The 26,347-nt window shown below is 35.6% G+C and overlaps 1 protein-coding gene across 1 annotated transcript in view; it reads left to right on the top strand.

Moving 5' to 3' along the window:
* LOC142345225 (putative phospholipid-transporting ATPase IIB) overlaps positions 1-25,350 on the top strand; it is a 70,571-nt gene extending 45,221 nt beyond the window's left edge. Inside the window, exons 15-19 of the mRNA XM_075397248.1 lie at positions 6,296-6,472; positions 6,771-6,893; positions 6,963-7,129; positions 12,282-12,485; positions 25,156-25,350. Of these exons, the coding sequence (XP_075253363.1) occupies positions 6,296-6,472; positions 6,771-6,893; positions 6,963-7,129; positions 12,282-12,485; positions 25,156-25,286 (802 nt within the window). The 3' untranslated portion in view covers positions 25,287-25,350. The remainder of the gene's footprint in view (positions 1-6,295; positions 6,473-6,770; positions 6,894-6,962; positions 7,130-12,281; positions 12,486-25,155) is intronic.
* The last annotated feature ends 997 nt before the right edge of the window (positions 25,351-26,347 follow it).

The following is a 26,347-nucleotide window of genomic DNA, read 5'->3' as shown; positions in this document are numbered from 1 at the left end:
AATCAACGGCGGCTATTTTCCGGCAATCTGCCGGGTATGTTTTTTTTACCGGAAATACTATTCGTTCAGACGATGTTTTGACCTAAAAGTGAAAGTGTGTAAAATTGCCGTGTCAACTAATTTCTTCCGAGCGAGAGAAGTTTTTTGATCTTGCGCTGCATTTTGTGAATGACTTTTTTGACTTTGAACAATAGTTTTCGACTGAATGGCACATATAGATAACCGTTTTTAGACGTTTTTCCGTCTAGGTGGCCCAGTTTTTTGCTTGTAAGTTGGTTTTTTTGTAGCAATAATTTTTATTCGATGCTATATCGAAATGTAAACCTCGGGAATTGATACAAGAGTTTTTTGCATAGCCTGAAATTGCGTTTCAAGTTCAAAATTGGCAAACATTTTCTGATTTTTTAGGTAATTTTTGGCTTTTTTCTATTAGTTTCTTCATTTTTGGATCGTTTAGCTTTCTTTTTGCCAAAAATCATTCAACATGGCAACTTCATATTCCTTATGCATGTATTCAATGCCTCTTTCTACCTCGATGTAGTTTAATTTTATAAAATTGAACATATTCTAATCCAATTTTGGTAGTTTTCTGAGAATTTTTCTCAGTTTTTTGTGTGTATTTTGCTACTAATTACTGGAAATAGTCATTATGTGCAACATGAGGGGCTTGAATTTTGTTTCAATAAAAATGCGATCAATTTTTGGTGTTAAGTTTTTGAAAAACAGTTGAAACATAAATACAGTCTTAAAAATTTTTTGACCTTTTTTTTTTCAAAATGTTTCATTGTCTTTTATGTCTGAATTCTGCTTTTCTTTTTTCCTTCTGTTCAGGAGGATGGATTTTTTTCTCGGATGACTCGTTGTCTTTTCTATGTCTCGAGTGCTGAACAAGGAAATGTATTCGTTTTTCTTGATTTTTTAAATTTGATTTGTCAATTTCAAAAATCAAGAATTAGTCTTTTTGTTACGGTTTTCTGTGCATTTTGTCCATACTCTTCAGTTTTTAGTTTGTATCATTTCAATTTAGTCTTGGCACTTACTTTTATATTCGTTATATTGATTTTTTTGTTTGCTAAAGAATTGCAGAATTGAATGATTTCAGAATTCAGTTCGTGCTTCCTTTGGTTTGCAATTGATTTAATTCAAGATAAGGCAATACTAGGAGATTTCTAGAAAGCATTTTTCAACATTTATAACTTATGTTTATTCCTTGAAATTTTCTTCCAGGCTTAGTATTGTTTTTTAATTGGTTTTTTTTGCCTTTGTTATTCTGTTGCTTACGTCTTTTCTATGATTAATTTATTTTTTTTAATTAGTATGAAAAGTTGTCTAGCAGATATACAACAAGGACAAAATTATTGTTGCGTTTGTCTGAATTGACGAAATGTAATTGTAGAGGATTAGAAATGTAATTGTAGTGGATCTCTGATTCTTAAATTTGAGCACTATTGAAAATTTCAAATTAGATGCTAATATTTTTATCTGCCGTTCGCTTTCATGGATCTTTTTGAGATTGGAATCAAAAATTATCTGAGAACAATTGATAGCCGTGTCAGCTTTTTCAGTCTATCAGTTTTTTTCTCATCCCAAATTCGGAGTTTTTCAACGTTGGGAAACTTTTTCGATGATAAAAAATTTTGCTGCATTTTGTTTCTCTTGGTGACAGTGGTTTAAGTTTCACCAATTTTTAGATCAGACCCGGGGAATTAGCGAGCTAATGGTTTAGTACAAAAGGAAATGGCTTCAGCTTCTTTGTTAAGTTTTGAAGCTTCGGGTCACTTCCGGAATTAATCCGGCTGTGTTTTTTATGTCGTCGTCAAGATTTTTGTTACGGCCATATGACGTCACAGCCACTTTTTGTTCATTCGTTCAGGCAATTTCAACTAAATTGCAAGCGTGACATCATTTTTCGCTCTTAGTGGAGCGAGTTTTTTGTTCATTTGCGTGATTAATTTTTTGGTCACACTTGACTTACCTCACTCTCAAAAATGACTTCCTTGCTCTGAAATTGACTTTTCTTTACTTCAAAATAAAGAGATAAGGTCAAATGGGTGTGTGTCACTCTAAATGAAGGTTATTTGAGATCAGCTAATAGAGGCAGCAATAACCTATTCAGATTTTTAATGAAAATATAACAGATCAGCCTTCAATGAAAAGACGATTTTTTCGGTCTGCCTTTTTTCTGTTTTTTTTAGACTGCATATCTACGAATCTATTGCGGCTATTTTCTGGCAATCTGCCAGCTATGTTTGAAAATCTATTTATCAGGTCGAATAAACAGTTTTAATTTTTATCCCGCCCATATTTAGTCAAATTCGGTAAAAGCTGAAAGGACTTCAGAATTAAAGACAGGTTCGGACATATAAAAAAAAACATTTAAAAAATGGTCTAGTGTTTAAATTAATTCAATTTATCTTTTTTCGATGAAAATTGACTGGAGCTTAGCTCACTGTTTTTTAGAGCTCTTAAACCTATTACACATCGTACATTTGTTTGCCCTTTTGTAGTCTGCCATTTATAGGGGCCCGGATGTACAATTCACGTGTATGTTTTTTTCCGCGTTAAAATCGGCGAGGTAAATCAAAGCCCGTTTAATTAATCCCAAACCAAGATTGTAGTAATCATATTAGTACTGCGGTAATTTTTGCTCGACCGATTTTTCACGTGACGCTTCCAACTTCTCGTCCTCAAAAACAGGATTAACAGGCACCGCCTGTTTATCCCATTTTTAGTTCGAATTTAGTTCTGTTAGAGTATTTCGGCTTACTAGACACTATGTATGCTCTTCACCGATACCGTTTTTTTATATAAAATTATTGTGTGACGAGGGGTCCTTAGAGTTTGAATCCCAGCCTTCCTGCTTCCCCTTGCTTTTTAAACGATCTGAAACGAAGTTCGAAGCAATTATATCAGTCCTGTTGGTCTTTTTATGCAATGTTTCGCCTGACCGATTCTCCGTCTCACCCATTTGACTTTTCTTCTGCAAAAATGGGATAAACAGGTAGTGCCCAGCGCGAAATAAGTTCTTTTAGAGCCTTTCAGCTCACTAGTCTCCAAGTGTGCGGTTCACAGAAACTCTTCTGACTTATACTACTGACTTATTACAGACTTATACTTATGGTGTTGCTCCCACCGTTGCTCACCCCATCAGCCCCCCTCTCCCCAGTGAAACCACGCCCGGGTTGCGCTTACCTCACGCTCCTTTAATTAAGCTAATGCTAGCCTCACTAAACCATGGCTAGCTACTGACGAATTCAACCGCTCGCCGGTCGTTTGAGAGCCCTTCGCCCGACGTTAGTCGGTTTTAATGAATTGGATGCAGTAAATTTAAAAAAAAATAAACACAATGTACACTCATCCCCTTCCCAGACCATCGCTTCAAATTTTTACAAAGTGCGTGTACAAAAATACTAATCTTAGTGTCCGCTTTGTTTGGTTACACAATTATGGTTCGTTTTTGTATAACTGCTTTGTTTTTGTGAAGTAAATAACTGCGGTAAGGTTAGCACTGAAATAGCAGTAAGTTGATGCAAGATCACAGCTAACTAGTAATAGATTATTGTTCTCACAAATAGCATTTACAAAAACCAGGGTTTTTGATTGCTTTTATATAGTCAGCTGAGTACATCTATTATTGGATTTCTCTTGGTTTTCTAATATCCGAAGGATTTGGGTTTGACTCACACTTTTTCGACGTCTTAATTGTCAACGGGAAGTCGAAATGGAGTATTGATTTTAGAATTACTGGAGTAAGAAATGGACGGAAAAAGCCTAGTTCGAGGCATGAATTTTTCCAATTTGTCTTTTAAGTGTAGTTTGAAACTGTTTTTTGAGACAGATTTTTGTTTTTTGAGAGCAATATAACCTTTTGATTCCCTCAATGGGCAGCTAAACTTTGATTACGTTGGTACCATTTTTCAAAAATTTGTAGTGAGTTTTGGCGTCTTGTCTGTATCTGTCTTTTTATTTTGCCTCTTCTCAACCAGTTATAAGAGCTTCAATTGGCCATCAAAGTACATATGATTTATTCTAATTTTTGTTTTTAACTGAAACTATTAAATTTTTATATTTGAAGACCGTGTCTTTAATTCCCCTCTAAATTAAATTGCCCTCGCAGGTGCTTCGAGGGTGATTCATAAGGCATTAGTTGATTAATGTTTTTAATAGTTCCTAAGAAATTTTGTTGTAATTATTTTATTACTGCTGTTTTTGATGTGACTTTACTCATGGCCGATTTTCCGTCTAATCCTTTTGACTTCTCGTTGTCAAGAATAGGATGAAAAGGTAGCGCCAGGAAGGCATTAATTTTTGTTAGGGCCATTCAGCTTACTAGACTCTGTGTATGCGATTCACAAAAACTGACTTAAGACGCAAAATTCAATATTTGAAGACGTAAAGTTGGACCCCCGCCCATTTCAACTCCCCCGTCCCACAACACCCGCAATTTCACCCCCAATCCCCAACCCATGCATCGTTCCAGTAACCCAGCTTGTCCTACCGTTCTGTACCAGCAGCCCCCACACTTCACACTGCTGCGCTCACCCCACACCCCTCAACTAAGCTGAAGCTAGCTTCCCTAAACCGTAGCTAGCTACTGACAAAGCCAAATCTTCGTTTTGAAAAAAAAATAGTTTTTCTCCTGTTCTCTTTGTATTTCTCTTTTGTCTTTTCTCCTTTTCTAAATTAATATAGGTGTCATCGGCGTTCTACTGGGGAGAAATTTTATATTTCAGCTGAAAACCACTTCATAAATTTTTTCATTTATTTGGACGCTTTTTGTTCTAAAAAGAATAGAGAATTTTTGAAAGTCGCCTGCTTTTGTTTGTGTTTTTGTTTTTTTGGTTGCTTTCTACCGTAGTGGAACTATCAACACATAATTTTGTTTACTTTGACTTGCATTGATTTTCCTCAAAAATTGATGTCTGTGTGCTTTCTGAAAAAAACGAAGTGACTACAGTTATTTCACATGTTATTTGTTTTCACGACTTTGATAACTCATGTTTTCAAAAAAGATTTTTTTCCAGGTTTTATTTGTTAATTTGCATTCAAGTAAAATCATATAATGAGATGCGTGTCAAACAATGTGGCTACTCCAAGAACGTTGATTCGGTTTTTTAGCTGGTTCAATATTTGGATTATTAATCAAGACTTGTCCTGTTGTTTTTTCTTTCGTCGTGTAGAATAATGTTACGACCAATACCATCAAATATGTATTGTTTTCCTTTGCTCAGGTTATTTCAACCAAGTTATGTGCGCGATTTCATTTTATTTTTTAATAGAGATAGTTTTTCTTGAAAACTTTTGTCCGCGTGACTTAACTCGCTCTCGAAGATGAGGTTCCTAAGTCTTTTTTGCTTACTCTACTTGAAGGTACTAATGTTAACTGAGGATGTCTCGCCCCTATTAAAAGTTACACAAGAACAGCTTGTAGAAACAAAACATGAAAGCATGACATCTCAAAAATTTGTTGAAAATTATATCTTTTCCGGAACGGTTTTTTTTCTTTTGCGTTTTGAAACTGCCGAGGCTACGAAGCTATGGCGGCTAACGAAGCAGCTTCATGTGCGAGCATGTCAAATTGATGTAAAACTACCGCTGAAAAGTTTTGGTTCTTCACCACATTAAGCCCTCTTATTCGGTGTATTACAAGTTAGAAATTGTAGACGTTTTTAATTGCTCTTGAACATAGTTCATAGCAATTATTGTAAACGTGTGTCTTTTTTATGCAAAATTTTTGCTTGACAATTTTGACTTTTCGAGTGACTTTTATGCCCTTGACTTTTTGCATTTCGCGTGATCTAAAATTCTCTCTCAATCACAATTTCAAGCAGCTGAACTCAATTGGCGGCAATTAATACTAAAAGTCAAATGAAAAGTGCGCGAAACTGGTGTCATTTTTACTTTAAATCTTAATAGTGGTATATGTTTACCTCTAATGTGGTTATTTGAAGCCCACTATAGAACTTCTTAGTCCCATTTAGGCTCCCCCTCCCCCCGACTGAAACAGGCTGCAATTGATTAGAGCTCCCACTAGTCGTTCAAGAGCAATTCTTCCGACGTTTAGTCGGTTATGTTTATGACTTTTAATTCTAATCAAAAACTGTTCAACTCTAATTCTGAAACTTTTATTCCGTTGGACCCGACAAACTTACTTGAAAAGTCTTTGTCAGTCAATGCATTACATGATAAGTGCGTGCTAGTAAGGCAACGTTGTCACTAAATTCCAGAAGCACTGGGGGGGGGGGGGGGGGGGGTTAATGCATTCGTTTATTTCATAAGTAAGTATCTTTTACAGGTGTGCAGCTATAGGCGATGGTGGAAATGACGTCAGCATGATCCAAGCCGCAGATGCAGGAATTGGGATTGAGGGTAAAGAGGGCAAACAGGCTTCTCTCGCGGCTGATTTCTCTATAACCCAGTTCAGATATGTCGGGAGACTCTTCCTTGTTCATGGGAGGAATTGCTACAAGCGGTTAACAAAATCCGTTTCTTTTTCCGACTCAATGAATAAAACTTTTTCAATATCAGCATGCGTCTTTTTCACTCACTCACATTCCTATCTTTTGCTAAATTTTTGCTTAGTTTTATAAAATAGTTTTTTAGGATTGTGTAACCTAATAAATGATACATAAAATAAAAATGATAGTTTCTCTGAAAAGAACGAGACGACAAGAGACGTGAAAATGACATTTTTTTGGGAAAAAATAGCACTATTAGTGTGTTGGAATACTTTGAACATATTTGCTCTGGTTTGAATGGAAACTTTTCAGATCGGCAGCCTTGGCCCAGTTTGTGATGCATAGAGGTCTCATAATCTCATTCATACAGGCCATATTCTCAGCCTGTTTCTACTTCGCAGCTGTGTCCCTCTATCACGGATTCCTGGTTGTTGGGTTAGTTTTTCTCTACCCCAGAGCTTTTTTGAACCCGGGAATTTTTGTACCCCTCTGAATTCTGTGTAGGTATGCAACTCTCTTCACCGTGCTGCCTGTGTTCTCTCTCGTGTTTGATAAGGATGTGAGGCCAGATGTAGCTATGATGTACCCAGAGTTATACAAAGAACTGCTGAAGGGCAGGTACCTCACCCTCAAGACATTCCTCATATGGGTACTCGTCTCTATTTACCAAGGTATTTATTATCTTGTAGTCATCTTGTAAATTTATTCACCTTTGAAAGAATTATTATAGCTGCGAAGCTGTAGGCTGAGCGAAGCTATATTGCGGTGCTCTTGGTTTTTTACGACTCGAAGAGGAGTATTGGTTTTCTTAAGGTTTTTACGACTCGAAGAGGAGTATTGTTTTCTTAAGGTTTTTTTTACAGGAAGTAGAATTGTTCACGCGGCATTTTGACCTAAAAGCGAAAGTGAGAAAAGCTGTCTTGGTGAACAGATTTTCGCTAAGCGAGAGAAGTTTTTTGATCATGCGTTGCGTTTAGTGAACGACTTTTTTGACTTTGAAAAGTAGTTTTTGACTGAATGGCACATATAGATAACCGTTTTTAGCCGTTTTTTTTTTCGTCTAAGTGGCCCAATTTTTTTGCTTTTAATTTGGTTTCTTGTAGAAATAAATTTTTTTCGATGCTTTTTTGAAATGTCAACCTCGGAAATTGCCGCCACAGTGTTTTGCAGAGCCTGAAAATGTGTTTCAATTTGAAAAATTGGCGGATATTTCTTGATTTTTTAGTTAATTTTTGCTTTTTTTTCTATTAATTTCTTCATTTTTGGATCTTTTAACCGTCTTTTTGTCGAAAATCAGTGATTATTGCAACTTCTCTTTGATAATTTATATACTCAACGCCTCTTTCTACCTCGATGTAATTTTGTTTCATAAAATTGTACGTATCCTAATCCGATTTTGGTAGTTTTTTTTCCGATTTTCGTCAGTTTTTTGTTTGTATTTTGGTTGTATTTGCTAGAAATAGTTTTTTGTGCAACATGTGGAACCTAAACTTTGTTTCAATAAAAATTCAATCTTTTTGCGTTAAGTTTGGAAAAAACAGTTAAAACCTTTTTCATAAATGCAGTCTTAACTTAAAAGTTCTTTGACCATTTTTTTGCAAAATGTTTCAATGTTTCGTATTTAATAGCCGCCCTCATCTTCTCAGCCGGCTATTATAGCGCTCCTATTTTTTTTTACTTCGTCGAATAAAAAAATGTTTCGCTTTACCTCATTTTGCCGCCTTTTCAACATTTTGCGTGAAATCTTTTTGACTACTCTAGGCTAGTTTCTCTCTTCTCTCATTCTGCTAAAAGTGATTTTGAACATCAGTTGCTCAGCAAAGCAATTCAAAATGAACAGAGTCAGTATAAAAAATTGAAGTCAGAAGTAGAAACGGGATAAACCCATAAAGCCCAATTTTAGATGCCCGCTAATTGAACGTCGTTCCTATAAGTCTTAGTTACCATCTCTAATGCTTATTGGTATTGATAGTAGCCCCTGTAGCCTCTCTCTAAAACAGAAGTACAACCACGAAATGCCATCAAAATAAATCGGACTTAAAAAAATGTTTTTGCACAAAAATCTTTTTTTTTCAATATCTTCTGTTATTTCAATCCCAATCATGCTTATTGGAATCAACGGCGGCTATTTTCCGGCAATCTGCCGGGTATGTTTATGAATTCTGCTTTTTCCTTTTTTTGTTCTCTTCAGGAGGATAGATCTTTGTATCGGATGACTAGTTATTTTTTCTATTTCTTGAATGCTGAACAATGAAATGTATTCGTTTTTCTTGAATTTTTAAAATTGATTTTTAGCTTTCAATTTTTTTGTTCTCTTCAAGAGGATGCATCTTTGTGTCAGATGGCTCGTTATCTTTTCTATGTCTTGAATGCTGAACAATGAAATATATTCGTGTTTCTTGATTTTTTTAAATTTGATTTTTAATTTTCAAAAATTAAGAATGTCTTTTTGTTACGGTGTTCCTTTTATTGTGCCCATATTCTTCACATTCTAGTTAGTACCACTTTTGTCCTGGCATCTACAATTATTTTCGGTATATTGATTTTTTCAGTTGTAAAAAATTGAATGATTTCAGCTTTTTCTTAGATTTTCGTCATTTCTTTGGTTTGCATTTGATCTCATTTAACATAAGGCAGTACTGAGGGTTTGATAGCAAGTGTTTTCCAAAATTTCAACTTATGACTATTTATTGAAGATTTCTTTGGGCCTTGGTATTAATTTAAACATTTTTTTGTCTTTGAATTTTCATCTGCTGCCTATGTCTTTTCTATGATCAATTTTATTTTTTGATTTAGCATGAAATCATTTTGTCTAGCATATGTACAACAAGCAACAGGTGTGTGTTGTTTTTTGCCCTAATTGCAGTGAATAAAATTGGAATTATAGGTGTTATCTTTTTCTCAAATTTGAGCTTTCTTTTTTGAGAAGGTTTAACTTAGTTTCTAAGATTACTATCTCCCGTTTGCTTTCGCAATCTTTTTCAGATTAGAATCATGAATTATTTGAGGGCAATTGATAACCTTGTCAGCTTTTTCAATTCATCAGGATTTTGACCACCTTAACTATTTCGGATTTTTTAACGTTACCAAACGTTTTCAATAATATCAAATTTTGCTTCATTTTGTTTCTCTTGGCGACAGTGGTTTAAGTTTCACCAATTCTTAAAGCAGACCTGGAGAGGTAGTGAGTTAATGGTTTAATACAAAAGGTAATGGCTTGCGCTGAAATTACGGTTTCGTTAGTGAAGTTTTGACGCTTCAAGTCTGTTCCGGAATTCTTCTGGCTATGTTTTTCTTTAACCGGAAGTACTATTCGTTCAGACGCTGTTTTGACATAAAAGCCAAATTGAGTAAAATTGTTGTGTGAATTAATTTTTTCTGACCGAGAGAAGTTTTTTTTGATCATGTGCTGAGTTTAGTGGATGACTTTTTGACTTTGAAAAGTACATTTTGACTGAATGGCACACATAGATAACCGTTTTTAGCCGTTTTTTTCGTCTAAGTGGCCCAATTTTTTTGCTTTTAATTTGGTTTCTTGTAGAAATAATTTTTATTCGATGCTTTACTGAAATGTCAACCTCGGAAATTGCCGCCACAGTGTTTTGCAGAGCCTGAAAATGTGTTTCGATTTGAAAAATTGGCGGATATTTCTTGATTTATTAGTTAATTTTGTGCTTTCTTCTAAATTTTTTCATTTTTGGATCTTTAGCCGTCTTTTTGCCAGAAATCAATTAGAATGGCAGATTTTTTTGACTAATCATATACTCATCACCTCTTTCTACCTCGGTGCAATTTTGTTTTATAAAAGTGTACATATGCTAATCCGATTTTGGTAGCTTTTTCCGATTTTAGTCAGTTTTTTTGTTCGTATTTGGGTTTTAATTACTAGAACATCTTTTTGTGCAACATGAGGGACTTTAATTTCAATAAAAATTCGATCATTTTTTGGCGTTAAGTTTTTGAAAAACAGTTAAAACTGTTTCATGAATGCAGTTTTTTGACCATTCTTTTTGCAAAATATTTCAATGTTTCGTATGTTTGAATTCTGCTTTTTCCTATTTTTTTGGCTCTCTTCAGGAGGATAGATAAATTGTATCGGATGACTAGTTAGCTTTTCTATGTATCGAATGCTGAACAATGAAATATATTCGTTTTTCTTGATTTTTGTAATTTGATTTTTAGCTTTCAAAAATCAAGAATGTTTTTTGTTACGGTTTACGGTGTTCCTCACATTGTTTCCATGTTCTTCACATCCTAGTTGGTATCGTTCTAGCTAAGTCCTGGCACCTTATGGCAGGTTTGTTTTTGGTTGGTTGGTTTTTCAATTGTTAAAAAAATGACTGATTTTAGCTTTTTCTTAGATTTACGTCTTTTCTTTGGTTTGAAATTAATTTCATTCAACATAAGGAATTACTAAGAGTTTGCTAGCAAACATTTTCCGAAACTTCCACTTAATACTATCTACTGCAACTTTTTTCCGGCCTTGGTCTCAATAAACAATTTTTTGCCTTTGAATATTCTTCTGCTGCTTGTCTTTTCTATTATCAATTTAATTTTTGACTTAGTTTGAAATCATGTTTTCTAGCATATGTAGAATAAGGGAGAAATGTGTCCTGTTTTGTGTCTGAAATGCAGTGTATAGAAATGTAGTTATAGTGGTTTTCTGATTCTTAAATTTGAGCATTCTTTTTTAAAAGATTTAACTTAGTTTCTAAGATTTATCTGCCGTTTGCTTTCCCGATCTTATTGAGATTAGAATTATGAATTATTTGAGGGCAATTGATAGACCAGTCAGCTGTTTCAGCCCATCAGTATTTTGAACTTCTTTTCTATTTCGAATTTTTTTAACGTTATCAAGCATTTTCAATAAAATAAGATTTTGCTTCATTTTGTTGGTGACAGTGGTTTAAGTTTCTACAGTTTTTAGATCAGACATGGGGAGGTAATGATTTAATGGTTTAATACAAAAGGTAATGAATGCCTTCCGCTGCAATTACGGTTTTGTTTTTGAAATTTTGACGCTTCGAGTCGCTTCCGGAATTCTTCAGGCTATGTTTTTTTGTTTCGTCGTCTGACGCTCTTTTTTCGTTCTACATTTGTTCACACAGCAAAGCTGAAAAAGTCAATTTTTCTGAATGACTTCTTTCTCTCACTAACGGCATTTGCGCGCGTGACGTCATTTCTCACTCGCTTTAGCAAAAGTTTTTAGGTTATTTGCGTGATTAGATTTTGATCATACGTGACTTGCCTCACTCAATCAAATGACTTTTGCGCTTTAAAACTTAAGTTTAATTTGAATTTGTTTAAGGTCAAAGGAACTCATTTGTGCAGTAAAGGTCCCTAATAAGAGGCTTCTGCGGAATGAATTTTAACAAGCTTAATTAGTTTATCGCTGAATGTTGTTTACCAAGTTTTTTTGTGCGGCGTTGATTTTTTCAATTTAGATCTGTATCTGTTTCTATCTCTATTATATGGCACGCAGGTCTATTCTTTCGCAGCTATTCCGGCAATCTGCCGACTATGTTTTCTAAAATAACAATTAACGGGAGAGCATGTACTTTTGCTTTTGTTTCTGTTCTGGTTTGAACGGAAAATTTTTGTAGTAAAAATGTTGGCAATATCCGACTCCAGAATAGGAGAAAGTTGAAAGAATAACTTGTAAGGAAAAAGGATAAATTTTTTTGTAATTTTTTTGAATCGCTCCAAAAATTTGGGCTGCAGATTAAATGAGCCATTTAGCTTATCATTTAACGAGTGATTTTTTGGTATGCAACCAATGTCAGTTTGGTCCCGGACCTAAAAATTGTCTTTTTGAATTTCTAGCTTCAGTACTGATGTACGGTGCCCTGCTCCTGTTCGACGAGGAGTTTCTTCACATAGTGTCCATCTCCTTCACTGGTCTGGTGCTGACAGAGTGGATCATGGTCTGTCTCACAATCGAGACCTGGATCTGGGTACATGCAGTTGCAATACTCATCAGTGTGGCATGCTACACCGCCACGGTCTTCATTGACACGGGCACATTTAGTCAGTATTTAGAAATGCACTTGTGTCTCTTTTTTCCCAAACAAAATTTCTAGCAATTATAATAATTCTGTGATATTTTTTATTAGCCGCGAAGCGATAGCGGCTATTACTGGAGACAACGTGGGTTTTTTTTTTACAATTCAAAGAATTTGAGTTGTATTGAGGCGCTGTTTTTTTAGATCTTTACAACTTTTCATGATTTTTGAAGTCAAATTGGAGCGATGATTTTGGTCACGCCGAAACAGGAAGTGGAGCGAAAAAGCAAGTGACTTTGCGGCATGAATTTTTTTGCTCTAATTTCAAAGTAGAGTGAGAAAATGGAGTTTTAACAAAAATTTGCTTTCTCGCTAGTGGTTTTTTTGTTCACATGCGGCAATTTCCCTTTGATATTTACTGTTTTTTCGATTTTTGAAGTGAATTTTTTTCTAAATGGTTTGTTTTTCCAATCCATTCATAGTTCATTCTTGGTCTGGTTTTTGTTTGAACCAAATTTACATTTCTCGCAAGTGGTTTTTGTTCACATGCGGCATTTTAACGTTGATTCTCTGTTTTTAGTAGCCGGAAGTGATAGCGGCTATTATTGGGGACATCGTGGTTTTTTCAAACGATAACAATTCAGCATTTAATCAGAAGAAAGTTTTTGGTTTTTTCGAAACTGCAGATCTAAGAGGCTAATGCGTCTATCGTCGGCAATCTGAAGGTTTCCTTAGTTGTTTCAATTCATGGAAGGCCACAAGCCTTTATCGCGGCTCTTTACCGGCAATCTGCCAGCTATGTTTTTGAAGTCAAATTGAAAAATAGTGATTTTGGCCTACCCGAAACAGCAATTTGAGCAAAAATTGAGCATTTTTATGTGTTCTTAATTAACTCTAATTTCGCAGTTGTGTAAAAAAAAATGGCGTTTGAACAGAATATCGTTTTCTCGGTTGTGATTTTTTGTTCAAGTTGGAAAACTTGACTTTGATTTCTACCTTTTTTTGAGTTTTTTAGGCATTTGTGTTTTTCAATAGCCGCGAGGTGATAGCTGAGTATATTGTTCCTCTTGTTTTTTTTGTTTCGTCGTCAAGATTTATGTTACGACCATGACGTCACAACTCTTTCAGATCTGTTTTTTGTTCATTCGTTACTGCAATTTCAACTTAATTACGTGTATGACGTCATTTTTCATCCTCAGTGGTGCGAGTTTTTTTTGTTCATTTGCGTGATTAAGTTTTAATTCACACGTGACTTACCTCACTCTTAAAAATGTTTTCCTCTCTTTGAAATTGACTTTTGTTTAATTTAACTCAAAGATATATAGCCGAATGTATTTCACTCTAAAGGAACGTTTCTCTAAAGATCAGCTAATAGAGGCAGCAATAAATTATACAGATTCTTAATCAATATATAACATCTCAGCCCTTAATGAAAAGACTAAATTTCTTTTTTGGCGTGCTTTTTTCTTTTTCAGTTTCACTCCCAACGTGCGTCTAGCGCGTCAACGGCGGCTATTTTCGGGAAATCTCTTGGCTATTTTTTGTTTCCAAATATTTTTCTTAGCCGATTCATATTCATTTTCAGGTCTAATTAATTGTTTGTTCAGGCAATGAAAATTTTTTAAAATTCTCAGGACTTGTTTTGCTATGTTTTGTTGTAATGTTTGTTTGTGGCCGAACATTGTCTGTTTTCGAACATTGGACTTTAAAAGTGTCTTCGTTTGTAATGTATAGTAATTAGCATCTGCTGGTAATGTTCAAGGTGAAGAGGTCATTTTTAATAGCCGCCCTCATCTTCTCAGCCGGCTATTATAGCGCTCCTTTTTTTTTACTTCGTCGAATAAAAAAATGTTTCGCTTTACCTCATTTTGCCGCTTTTTCAACATTTTGCGTGATATCTTTTTGACTTCTCTAGGCTTGTTTCTCTCTTCTCTCATTCAGCTAAAAGTGATTTTGAACATCAGTTGCTCAGCAAAGCAATTCAAAATGAACAGATTCACTATAAGTCAGAAGTAGAAACGGGATAAACCCATAAAGCCCAATTTTAGATGCCCGCTATTTGAACGTTGTTTCTATAAGACTTAGTTAACATCTCCAATGCTTATTGGTATTGATAGTAGCCCCTTTAGCCTTTCTCTAAGAAACAGAAGTACGTTATGTTCAACTACAAAATGCCATCAAAATAAATCGGACTTAAAAAATGTTTTTGTACAAAAATCTTTTTTTTTCAAAATCTTCTATTCTTTCAATCCCAATCATGCTTATTGGAATCAACGGCGGCTATTTTCAGGCAATCTAGGCAATCTGCCGGGTATGTTTGAGATTTTTTGTTCCTATATATGTCACCCCTAATTATCTAAACTTCACAGCACAAACCCCCCCTCCCCACCACCTATCTACCCCCATCTTACCCCCCACCTACCACTAACCCCTCCCGTCACCCATTTACCCCCACATACCCCTCAACTACCCCAGAACTACCCACCTCCCCAACCTATCTACCCGCCCACCCACCTACCTACCCCCGCCCCAACTTACCCACCCCCCCCCCCCCCCGCCCACCCCCAACATAACCCTACCCCCCAAACTACCCCTCCCTTCACCTAACTGCCCCCTCACTTCTCCAGCACTACCCACCTCCCCAACCTATCTACCCACCCAACCCAACTAGCTCTAACCCGAACCTAAAAAATTGTCGGCAGTTTTAAATCATCTTAATGTTGTTTGTTGGGCTACTTTTTTTTCTCTTGTCTATTTTGATGTTCTGATATCGGTAAGGTTAGGTTAGAGATTATAATGCACGACGGTTCGAGTCGCTTCAGGTATTTTACGGGTATGTTTTTAATTGGTTGTCTCCATCGATGATTTTTACAACCTGACTTTTTGGAATTGACTTCTTGGAATTGACTTCAGTGATTTCTATTGCTTTGCAGTTAAAATTTGTGTGCGTGATGTCATTTCTGCTTTTAGGCCAATTGCGTGACTAACCTCACTAAAAAACGACTTCTGAACTCACTTATGGAACTTTAATTTTTATGAACATTTCAGTTAAAGATCAATAACGTGCCAGTCGGAATCTAACCCTGGTGTTAGATTCCGACTGGCACGTCGGAATCTAACTGACAGTCGGAATCTAACAAAATTGACAGTCGGAATCTAACCCTAGTGGTCTATTAAATGACTGGTGGTCGATCTGTCTATGTTATTTCTTTGGTTGTTTCAATTCGTGGAAGGCCGCAAGCGTCTATCGCGGCTATTTTCCGAAAATCTGCCGGCTATGTTTGTTATCGACCACAAAACAGCCATTGTTGTCATTTATCAATCAATCACCATTTTTTGAAGCGTAAAATTAGCTCGATCTTGATGTTTTCAAGTGTCAAAATTTGCGCCCATGTTACGGTATATTTATTAATAGCCGCGAAGCGATAGCTGAGGTTATCATTGGCCTCCTCTTGGTCTTTACGACTTGAAGAGAGTACTGGTTTTCTATCGGTGTTTTTATAGCTGCGAAGCTGTAAGCTAGGCAGAGCTATATTTCTCTTTCATTTTGCATTTGTTGACACAGCAAAGCTGAAAAAGTCAAATTTTTCGAATGACTTCTTCCTCTCACTAATGGCATTTGCGCTCGTGACGTCATTTCTCACTCTCTCTTGTACAGTTTTTCAGTCAGTTACGTGATTACATTTTAGTTAGCGTACATTCCGCCGGCTAAGTTTTTTTTTATTTGTTTGATCTAATTATTTTAGAAGTAGTTTTCCCAATTTACTCATAGTCCGTTCTGTGTCTAGTTTTGGCTTTGTCAATGATAATTATTTGAATTGTACTTCAGGACTTGCCCTGCTACGTTTTTTTATTTGTCGTCTGCATTGATAATTCTTGAGACATAACTTCTTGGAATTGACCTTTTCAATTTCAGTGATTTCTACTGCTTGGCATTTAAAATTTGTGTGCGTGACGTCATTTGTTCTGCTTTAACTGATTTTCTGTTTTTAATAGCCGCGAAGCGATAACGGCTTTTATTGGGTTTTTTAAACTCGTCGTGTCAGTCGATGATTCTTACGACCTGAATTTTTGGAATTGACTGCTTGGAATTGACTTCAGTGATTTCTATTGATTTGCGAGACTTACATCACTCAAAAAATTGACTTCTGAACCTACTTTGTGATTTTTAATTTTCGAACTTTTACTAGTTAAAGGTCAATAGTGTGCATCTAAGTAGTGTCAAGCGTATATGTCCTAACTCTTGAGTATTAGACTCTTGATTTTTTTTGAATTTGAAAACTAATTTTGAATAAGCTCCATTAGGGTTTTTCCTTATAGAGCGTATATGTATCACAAAAAAATGACCGAAAGGACTAAAGGTCATTATGTCTATCTTTTTAATAGCAGCACAGCAATATTTGGGGTTATTATTGGCCTTCTCTTTGTTTTTCTTGGTTTTTATCATTTGTCGTCAAGATTTTTGTTATGACCATATGACGTCACAACCACTTCAAATCTGCTTTTTGTTCATTTGTTCATGCAATCTCAACTGAGATGAGTGTGTGACGTTTTTTCACCCTATTGCAACCAATTTTTTTCAATAATATTCCGGTCACACCTGACCTACTTTACCTTCAAAATGATTTCCTCGATCTGAAGGTGACTCTTCTTCTCTTTAATTCACAGATATAAGGTCAATTAGATGTGTGTCAATCTAATTGAAGGTTATTTGAGAGCAGCTTATAGAGGCAGAATCATTCTGAATCAAACGATAACAATTCAGCATTTAATCAGAAGAAAGTTTTTGGTTTTTTTGAAACTGCAGATCTAAGAGGCTAATGCGTCTATCGTCGGCAATCTGAAGGTTTCCTTAGTTGTTTCAATTCATGGAAGGCCACAAGCCTTTATCGCGGCTCTTTACCGGCAATCTGCCAGCTATGTTTTTGAAGTCAAATTGAAAAATAGTGATTTTGGCCTACCCGAAACAGCAATTTGAGCAAAAATTGAGCATTTTTATGTGTTCTTAATTAACTCTAATTTCGCAGTTGTGTAAAAAAAAATGGCGTTTGAACAGAATATCGTTTTCTCGTTTGTGATTTTTTGTTCAAGTTGGAAAACTTGACTTTGATTTCTACCTTTTTTTTATTGAGTTTTTTAGGCATTTGTGTTTTTCAATAGCCGCGAGGTGATAGCTGAGTATATTGTTCCTCTTGGTTTTTTTTGTTTCGTCGTCAAGATTTATGTTACGACCATGACGTCACAACTCTTTCAGATCTGTTTTTTGTTCATTCGTTACTGCAATTTCAACTTAATTGCGTGTATGACGTCATTTTTCATCCTCAGTGGGGCGAGTTTTTTTGTTCATTTGCGTGATTAAGTTTTAATTCACACGTGACTTACCTCACTCTTAAAAATGTTTTCCTCTCTTTGAAATTGACTTTTGTTTACTTTAACTCAAAGATATATAGCCGAATGTATTTCACTCTAAATGAACGTTTCTCTAAAGAGCAGCTAATAGAGGCAGCAATAAATTATACAGATTCTTAATCAATATATAACATCTCAGCCCTTAATGAAAAGACTAAATTTCTTTCTTGGCGTGCTTTTTTCTTTTTCAGTTTCACTCCCAACGTGCGTCTAGCGCGTCAACGGCGGCTATTTTCGGGAAATCTCTTGGCTATTTTTTGTTTCCAAATATTTTTCTTAGCCGATTCATATTCATTTTCAGGTCTTATTAATTGTTTGTTCAGGCAATGAAAATTTTTTAAAATTCTCATCAGGACTTGTTTTGCTATGTTTTGTTGTAATGTTTGTTTGTGGCCGAAAAGCCATAGCTGGGGCTATTATAGGTCCACTCCTGGTTATTTACAATACGAAATACGTCTCTAAGGGGTGTATTGGTGCAGCGCCTTTTTGATAGTTAGTTTTTGGAGTGTACTCAAAACAGGATGTAAACATCATTGACGCGCACGTGGAGACTAACTTTTTAGTTCAAACAAGTATAAAGGAGGAGAGACAGTTATTTTCTTTTCAGATATTTTTTTGAGAGAGTGAGAAAGTAGGTCTGAGAATTTTTTTCGCTAAGTGAGCAAAATTTTTTGATCGCGTGCCCATCTTCAAAGCAGCTTTTCAACTCCATTTTTTTCTGTTAAAGGGGATTGTTTTGTTTACCCAAACCATCTGAAGTAAAAATAAAGTTTTGGATTCAATTTTTATTTGCTTTTAAACCATTTTTCCATGTTTGAGGCATTCACAGCAGTTTTTTATTCCTGTTCAAATTTATTAATTGCTCGCAAACGAAGTTTGTAGCAATTTTATTAGTCCTGTCGGTTTTTATTATGCGATTGCTTGCTTGACCGATTTTTTGTCTTTCCCATCTGACTTTTCGTCCTCAAAAGCGGGATAAACAAGCAGCGCCCAGCGGGCATTTAGTGCTCTTAGAGCCGTTCAGCTCACTAGTCTCTAAGTATTCGATTCACAGAAATTGTTTTGGAGATTTATACTTATGGTGTGAAGGGCGGTTGGGGGGAGGGGGAGGGGGGTCCAATAAACCCCCACAACCCCTCCATCCCCACATCAGTCCCCTCTCGCTTCACCCCCAGCACCAATTGCCTTAAGGGGGGGGGCGTGCAGCCAAAAACTAAATCCCCACTAATGCGTACAACACTCAGAAAGTTGACTTCTGAACTCGCTGAGTGAAATTTTATTATCGCTTAAGGAAATTTTTTGAACATTTACCAGTTAAAGGTCAACAGTTTGCATCTAAGTAGTGCCCAGCGTATATGCCCTAAGTCTTGAGTATTAGAGTCTTGAGTTTTGAATTTGAAAACTAATTTTGAATAAGCTCCATTAGGGTTTTTCCTTATAGAGCCTATATTTATCATAAAAATGACCGTCCAAATCTAACCAAAAAGTCTAGTGGTCTATTAAAGGACTGAATGTCATTATGTCTATCTTTTTTAATAGCAGCCCAGCAAAAGCTGGGGCATTTGTTGGCCTTCTCTTTGTTTTTCTTAGTTTTTTTTGTCGTCAAGATTTTTGTTATGACCATATGACGTCACAACCACTTCAACTCTGCTTTTTGTTCATTTGTTCATGCAATTTCAACTGAGATGAGTGTGTGACGTTTTTTCACCCCTATGGCAACCAGTTTTTCTCAATAATTTTCTGGTCACACCTGACCTACTTTTCCCTCAGATTTCCTCGATCTGAAGGTGACTCTTCTTCACTTTAATTCAGAGATATAAGATCAATTAAATGTGTGTCAATCTAATTGAAGTTTATTTGAGAGCAGCTTATAGAAGCAGACTCGTTCTGAATCAAAATAATACAATTCAGCATTCAAAAAGGAGATTTTTTTGGTTTTTTCGTAACTGCAGATCTAAGAGGCTATTGCGTCTATCGTCGGCAATCTGTCAAGGTTTCCTTAGTTGTTTCAATTCATGGAAGGCCACAAGCGTCTATCGCAGCTCTTTTCCGGCAATCTGCCGGCTATGTTTTTTGAAGTCAAATTGAAATAGTGATTTTGGCCTAGACAAAACAGCAGTTTGAGCAAAAAATTGTGCAATTTTTTGGTGTGTTCTTTTTTCACTCTAATTTTGCAGTTGAGTAAAAAAACGGCGTTTGAACAGAATATCGCTTTCTCGGTTGTGATTTTTTGTTCAAGTTGGAAAATTTGACTTTCATTTCCAGCTTTATTTGAGTTTGTTGGGCATTTGTGTTTTTCAATAGCCGCGAACTGATAGCTGAAGCTATTATTGGCCTCCTCTTGGTTTTCTTTATTATTTCTTTGTCAAGATTTTTGTTACGACCATGACGTCACAACTCTTTCAGATCTGTTTTTTGTTCATTCGTCAATGCAATTTCAACTGAATTGCGTATATGACGTCCTTTTTCACTCTCAGTGGGGCGAGTTTTTTGTTCATTCGCGTGATTAAATTTCAATTCACACGTGACTTACCTCACTCTCAAAAATGACTGCCTCACTTTGAACTTGACTTTTGTTTACTTTTAGTCAAAGAGATAAGGCCGAATGTATGTCAATCTAAATAAACGTTTTTTAAAGAACAGCTAAGAGAGGCAGCAATAACTTATACAGATTCATAATCAATATATAACGTCTCAGGATTTAATGAAAAGAATAAATTTCTTTTTTGCTGTGTTATTTTTTCTTTTTTTCTGTTTCAATCCCGATGTGCGTCTAGCGCGTCAACGGCGGCTATTTTTCGGCAATCTGCCGGCTATTTTCTTTTGTTTCCAAATATTATTCTTAGCCGATTCATATTCATTTACAGGTCTAATTGTTTGTTCAGGCATTGATTTTTTTTAAATTTCTCATCAGGACTTGTTTTGCTGTTTTATTGTAATAATTGTTTGTAACCTCAAAGCGACAGCTGGGGCTATTAACGGCCCTCTCTTGGTTCTTTGCAATTCACGAAATACAACTTGAAGGGTAGATTTGGAGGAGCGTGTTTTTTGATAGGTAATTTTTGGAGTGTACTCAAAACAAGATGTAAAAATCATTGACGCGCACGTGAAGACTAAATTTTTAGTGCAAGCGAGTGGAAATGAGAAGAGACATTTATTCTCTTTTCAGGTCGTTTTTTTTTGAGAGAGAGAGAGAGAGAGAGAAAAGTAGGTCTGAGAATTTTTTTCGCTAAGTGAGCAAAATTTTTTGAACGCGTGCCCATTTTCAAAGCAGTATTTCAACTCCATTTTTTCTGTTAAAGGGTATTGTTTTGTTTACCCAAACCATCTGAAGCAAAAATAAAGTTTTCGATTCAATTTTGATTTGTTTTTAAACCATTTGGCCATGTTGGAGGCGTTCTCAGCATTTTTTGTTTTCTTGTTCAAATTTATTCATTGCTCGCAAAGAAGTTTGTAGCAATTATTTTAGTCCTGTCGGTCTTTATTATGCGATTTTTTGCTTGATCGATTTTTCGCCTGGCCCATTTGACTTTTCGTCCTCCGGGGGGGGGGGGAGGGGGGTTCAGCACAACCCCACACCACCACATCAGTCCCCTCTCGCTTCACCCCCACCACCAATCACCACCCCTACACATCGTTCAAGGCCTTGAGGGGGGCCGTTGTGCCAAAAACCATACACCCACTAATGCCCCCAGCTGCACCCCCCCCCGCGCTGCGCTCACCTCACGCCCTTCAATTAAACTAAAGCTAGCCTCACTAAAACGTGGCTAGCTATTGAAGAATCCAACCCCTCATCGGTTGTTTGAGAGCAATTCGCCAGACGTTGGTCGGTTATGTTATAGCATTTGGGGGTTCCAATTAGCTGTTTTAGTTGTTTTGGTAGTCTTTCAATGTAAGTGCTATTAATTATGAGTTGTTTTTGCTAACGATAATTGAGTAATTTTCACCAAATCTTGGCCAATTTTCCTTTGTTTTTAAAATTCTTGCTTTTTTTCGTAAGCTTTTTAAATTTTTACCTAACATTTTCCTTTTCCGATCTATTTTATAGGTAAGCATTAAAAAAAACGTATTCCCACAATCAACAGATTTTGATTTTTTGTGAATCATTTGGTTCAATTTTTTTACGTCCTTCATTTCTTTTCCCTATCCCGGGTTTTCTCTATATGAATGATCTTTGTTGGTTTCCTTCCAATTGGTAGTTTTTGATGAATGATAACGATGGCCCAAGTTTTTTGTTTATAGGTGTTTTTGTAGTCGTATTTTTTATCAGATACTTTATCAGTCCTTAATTTCAGTTATTTTCTATAGATAATTTACCAGTTATTTTATATTGGTTCGTATATTTAATTTGGAGATTCCTTATGTTCGTCCTTATGTTGGTGGTCGTTTCTCTACTTCGGCTATGTTTTTTATAGGACGCCTTTTAATTTATTGAGTCGTTTTTTATCAGTCTTGAATGGACGTTATTCAAAGTTGATCAAGGTTTTTTTTCAAGATATAATTATTGTCGGCCATTTCATTTGTGTTGGAAAGTTTCTGTCCTTTTTTGGGTTACTCCGGGCTCAGGGCCAGGGAACGTTTTCCAGGGTTTAATAATAGAACATTGCATAAACCCGAATAACTTATTATCATATCCTAGATGAGGTTTTCTACCCCCCCCCCCCCCCCCCCCACGATGCTCGCGGAATTCAAAAACTGTTGAAAATCAATCAATTGCCCATAGTATCTACGCGTTAACACACAATCAAACCTCACTGGGCAGGAAAGATCTAAAAATTGACACAGGTTTTTCTAAAAACTTGATAAATTGAAAGTTTTATCAAAAATTTGTTGAAATTGATGTTTTTAGCAAATTTAAACAATTTAAATTGTTTTTAAACAAATTTCAAAACTAAGTTTTCAAAAATTTTCTACATATTTTCCTGTGCCAATCGAAAACAATTTAATAACACGATTTATAGCGTTTCAATTTTTATTTACATCTTTTAGAATTTTTTTGTCTAATTTGGAGTTTTTCCCGCTTCTAGGGCCAGAAGGCTTCCTCTAGTGTCTGATAGTAACCTATTGCAAAGTTTCTAGTGACAATGAATTTTTTTTCAATTTTACAATTTGCAATTTTTTGATAAAAATTTTTTAAAATTTTTTTTTGGAAATTATTGCCATGTTCCTAATTTATCGATTTTTATGAGCGATTGAAAGATTTTAAGGCTGGAAATTGGCTAATCGGATAGCCTCTGTAGACAATGAAATTGTTCTGAAGATTTCAAAAAAAAGTCTTAGCACTACTTCAAAAAAATTTGCAATTATTCAAAATTTTCAAAAAGTTTTGTCGTTTTCTAAATCTATAGTTTTTTGCGGGGACAATAATACCTTTTTATGTCATTCAGATGGGTCACTGGATAGATTTCAGAGACAAAAAGCGGTTTGAACAATTTAATTTTGTGAAACTACAAAACTTTCTAAAAAGTTTTAACTTGTTTCAAGTATCTGTCATAATTCTCGATTTTATCTATCTTTCGCCATTGAACCCCCTTCAAGGATTTGAGTGGTATAATGAGTATATTTAAAAGGATCAATTTTGGCCTTCAGGGTAAAAAGTTTATCAAATTTTGAGATTTCTCGTACTTTTGGCTGGCCTTGTCAATTAATCTGCTGGTCAGGTACGGTAGTTCTAATTTTTTCGATCAATTCTCTGAATTGAATTTCAAGACTTGTCTTTCCATTTTCTTTATTCTTCGTCAAGATTTTTATTACAAGCATATGGAGTCAAAATCACTTCGATTCTGCTTTTTGTTCATTTGTGCATGCAATTTCAATCTGAGATGAGTGTGTGACGTTTTTTCTGAAGGTGACTCTTCTTCTCTTTAATTCACAGATATAGGGTCAATTGAATGTGTGTAACTCTAATTGAAGGTCATTTGAGAGCAGCTTATAGAGGCAGCAATAAATTGAACACATTCTGAAAAAAATATAACATCTCAGCATTAAATGAAGAGAATTTTCTTGGTCTGCTTTTTTGACTATGTTTTTAAGACTACAGATCTGCAATTATTTTCTGGCGATCTGCCAGCTATGTTATTAGCTTGGCTGATCTTATTTGAATGCTACTTTCCTTACTATCGACATTTCTTTGGATTTTGTTTTGTCTGACTATTTGGCTTTTCGTCGCTGAGCCCGAAATCCCTGAGCTTTTGTCGTAGATCCTTAAAGCAAACTAGTCTCTGAGGAGACTAGAAATTTCAGTGATCACATTAGACAATTTGATTGTTTGAGCCCGGGTCACTACCTCCTCCTCAATCTCCAACGCTTCTTTCAACCCGAAAATTCGCACTCTTGAACCATCCTCAGCCCTCCCCTAGCGTCACCTCCCTCTGCGCTCCACCCCGCCCGACATTAATCAATTTTTTGTCAAGAGGTTCGATGTCAACTGTTTTTAAATTTACATGTCTTGGTGTTCACATATAATACAAAATCCTATATAATACTGAATACTTTTTCAATTTTGGTTGATCAATTTTCTCTTTCAAAATTTTGTACTGTATAATAACGGGAATAGCAGTATCTATGAGGAGCTATTATCGGCCTTCTCTTGGTCTTTCATCGTCGAGATTTTTGTTACGACCTGTAAAGTCTCGATCATTGCAAATCGGTTTCTGTTTTTTCTTTGCAGTAATGACTGAAATGCATGTGTGACGTCTTCAGATTAAATATTCTTGTCCTTTCACGTGATTAAGATTTTGGTCTCAAGTCACTGAAATGAGCAACACAAAAGTTCTAAAATGGGGTTGTCAATTCTACACGATTTGCACGTTATCCACAAAAATTTTTCTAATTTGTACGTAAACATTCAAAAAATGTAGATTAGCGGTACAGGCACATTCAAATTCTGCCTACAATGGTTTAGGTATGTTTTGCGCTCTATATTGTAGTAGCCTGATTAGAAAACTCGCCAGACAATGAGGCTGAAGACTATGTCTCGACAGATTAAGCTAATTCTGTAAAACTATTAAATTATTGATGTTTTTATTCTGCACAAGTTTTTTTGTCTGAAATTAAACTTATAATGATAAAGAGAAACATGATCAGAATATAATCTTAGTAAAAATACAAACTTTATCAGAATCCAGCGCTCAATTGATACTATAATTGAGCGCTGATTTACTAAGTTACTATGATGCGGGGTTTTCATTCGACGTTTTTTCCATTTAGTTACGCTGCAATTATTTCTGTTCCTGTAAAGAAGTAACAGTTAGGCTTATTGCATGATTGACAGTTGCTTTTTTCAGCCCGAGATTTTGTCTTCTCGTGGGAGTTTGTGTGGAAAGTGGTTGTGATCACAGTTGTCAGCTGTGTGCCAATCTACATCATCAAAATTCTCAAGAAGAAATTCAGCCCGGCTGCATACTCAAAACTATAAAAACAATTTTTAAAAGCAAATTATCGCTTATAAAAGCAGCAACTTAAATAAATTTAACATTTGCTCTCTTTCTTCCGTCATTAGCTAAATATCTTGCTTTTTGACCACTTTTTCTTATGGGATTTGTGGTTTATATGACAAAAAAACTTGGGTGAGGAATAGAAAAGCAACTTTGGGCTTTAAAAACAAAATAATTAAGTGTTACTTCGATTGTTGGGTAAAAAGAGAACAGTTATTTCGGCCGTTTTATTGACGAAGTTCAAACTAATTTTGCGTACAAACAGCCGCTTAAACTCTTGGATCGCTTCAATTTTTCTTACCCAGCAGAGAAATGCCTTCTAAACTACTCGCTATTATTAATAGCCGCTCTCGTCTCCTCAGCCGCGTTTAAAGAATTTGAACTGTATTAGGGCGCTGTCTTTTTACAACTCGAAGAGGAGTATTGGAGAACTGTCTTATCTTCATCAGATTTTCTGTAGTGAATTTTGAAGCAGGAAACGAAACGCGTTAAGATTTTGGTGTGGTTTGAGTTTTGAACAAAATTTGAAAGTGGACGGAATAAAGTGTGATTTTTTTGTTGCAGCGCGTTTTCAAGAAGGGGTTGTAAAGGAATTTTTTTGGTCACATGTTTGCTTAAAAAAGTTCACTAGGCTATGGTTTCAATGATAGAGTTGATTTGAAATCGTATAAAGTGTTTTAATGTTTTTTATGTGTTTTGAGCTAATTTGGATGGTTTGAAATTTATACGCTTTATGAGGATGTTAAAGGAATTTGTGGTCAAGGGTTTCGTTTTACTTCTTTCATCGGGAATTAAAAAGAGGTCTCAAGTCCATGGGCATTTTTAGTTACCGCATAATGGCAACTATGCAAGTATAAAACAGTTTATTGGTCAAGAAACTAGAAAAAAATTGACAAAATTAATTGTTTCTGATCTATGATTTGGCTTTTTAGTTTCTGCAGAACTAGAGACGTTTAAACAACTAGTAAAGCTCCCACAATATGTAGTACCCAACTAATGTTTTTCAGCTCCATCAGATAAATCCTCTCGATCTTGTTACGAG

Source organism: Convolutriloba macropyga, chromosome 1 (genome assembly GCF_964194025.1).
Source record: "Convolutriloba macropyga chromosome 1, txConMacr16.3, whole genome shotgun sequence".
Lineage (NCBI taxonomy): Eukaryota > Metazoa > Xenacoelomorpha > Acoela > Convolutidae > Convolutriloba > Convolutriloba macropyga.
This window is presented reverse-complemented; position numbering and strand designations above follow the sequence as displayed.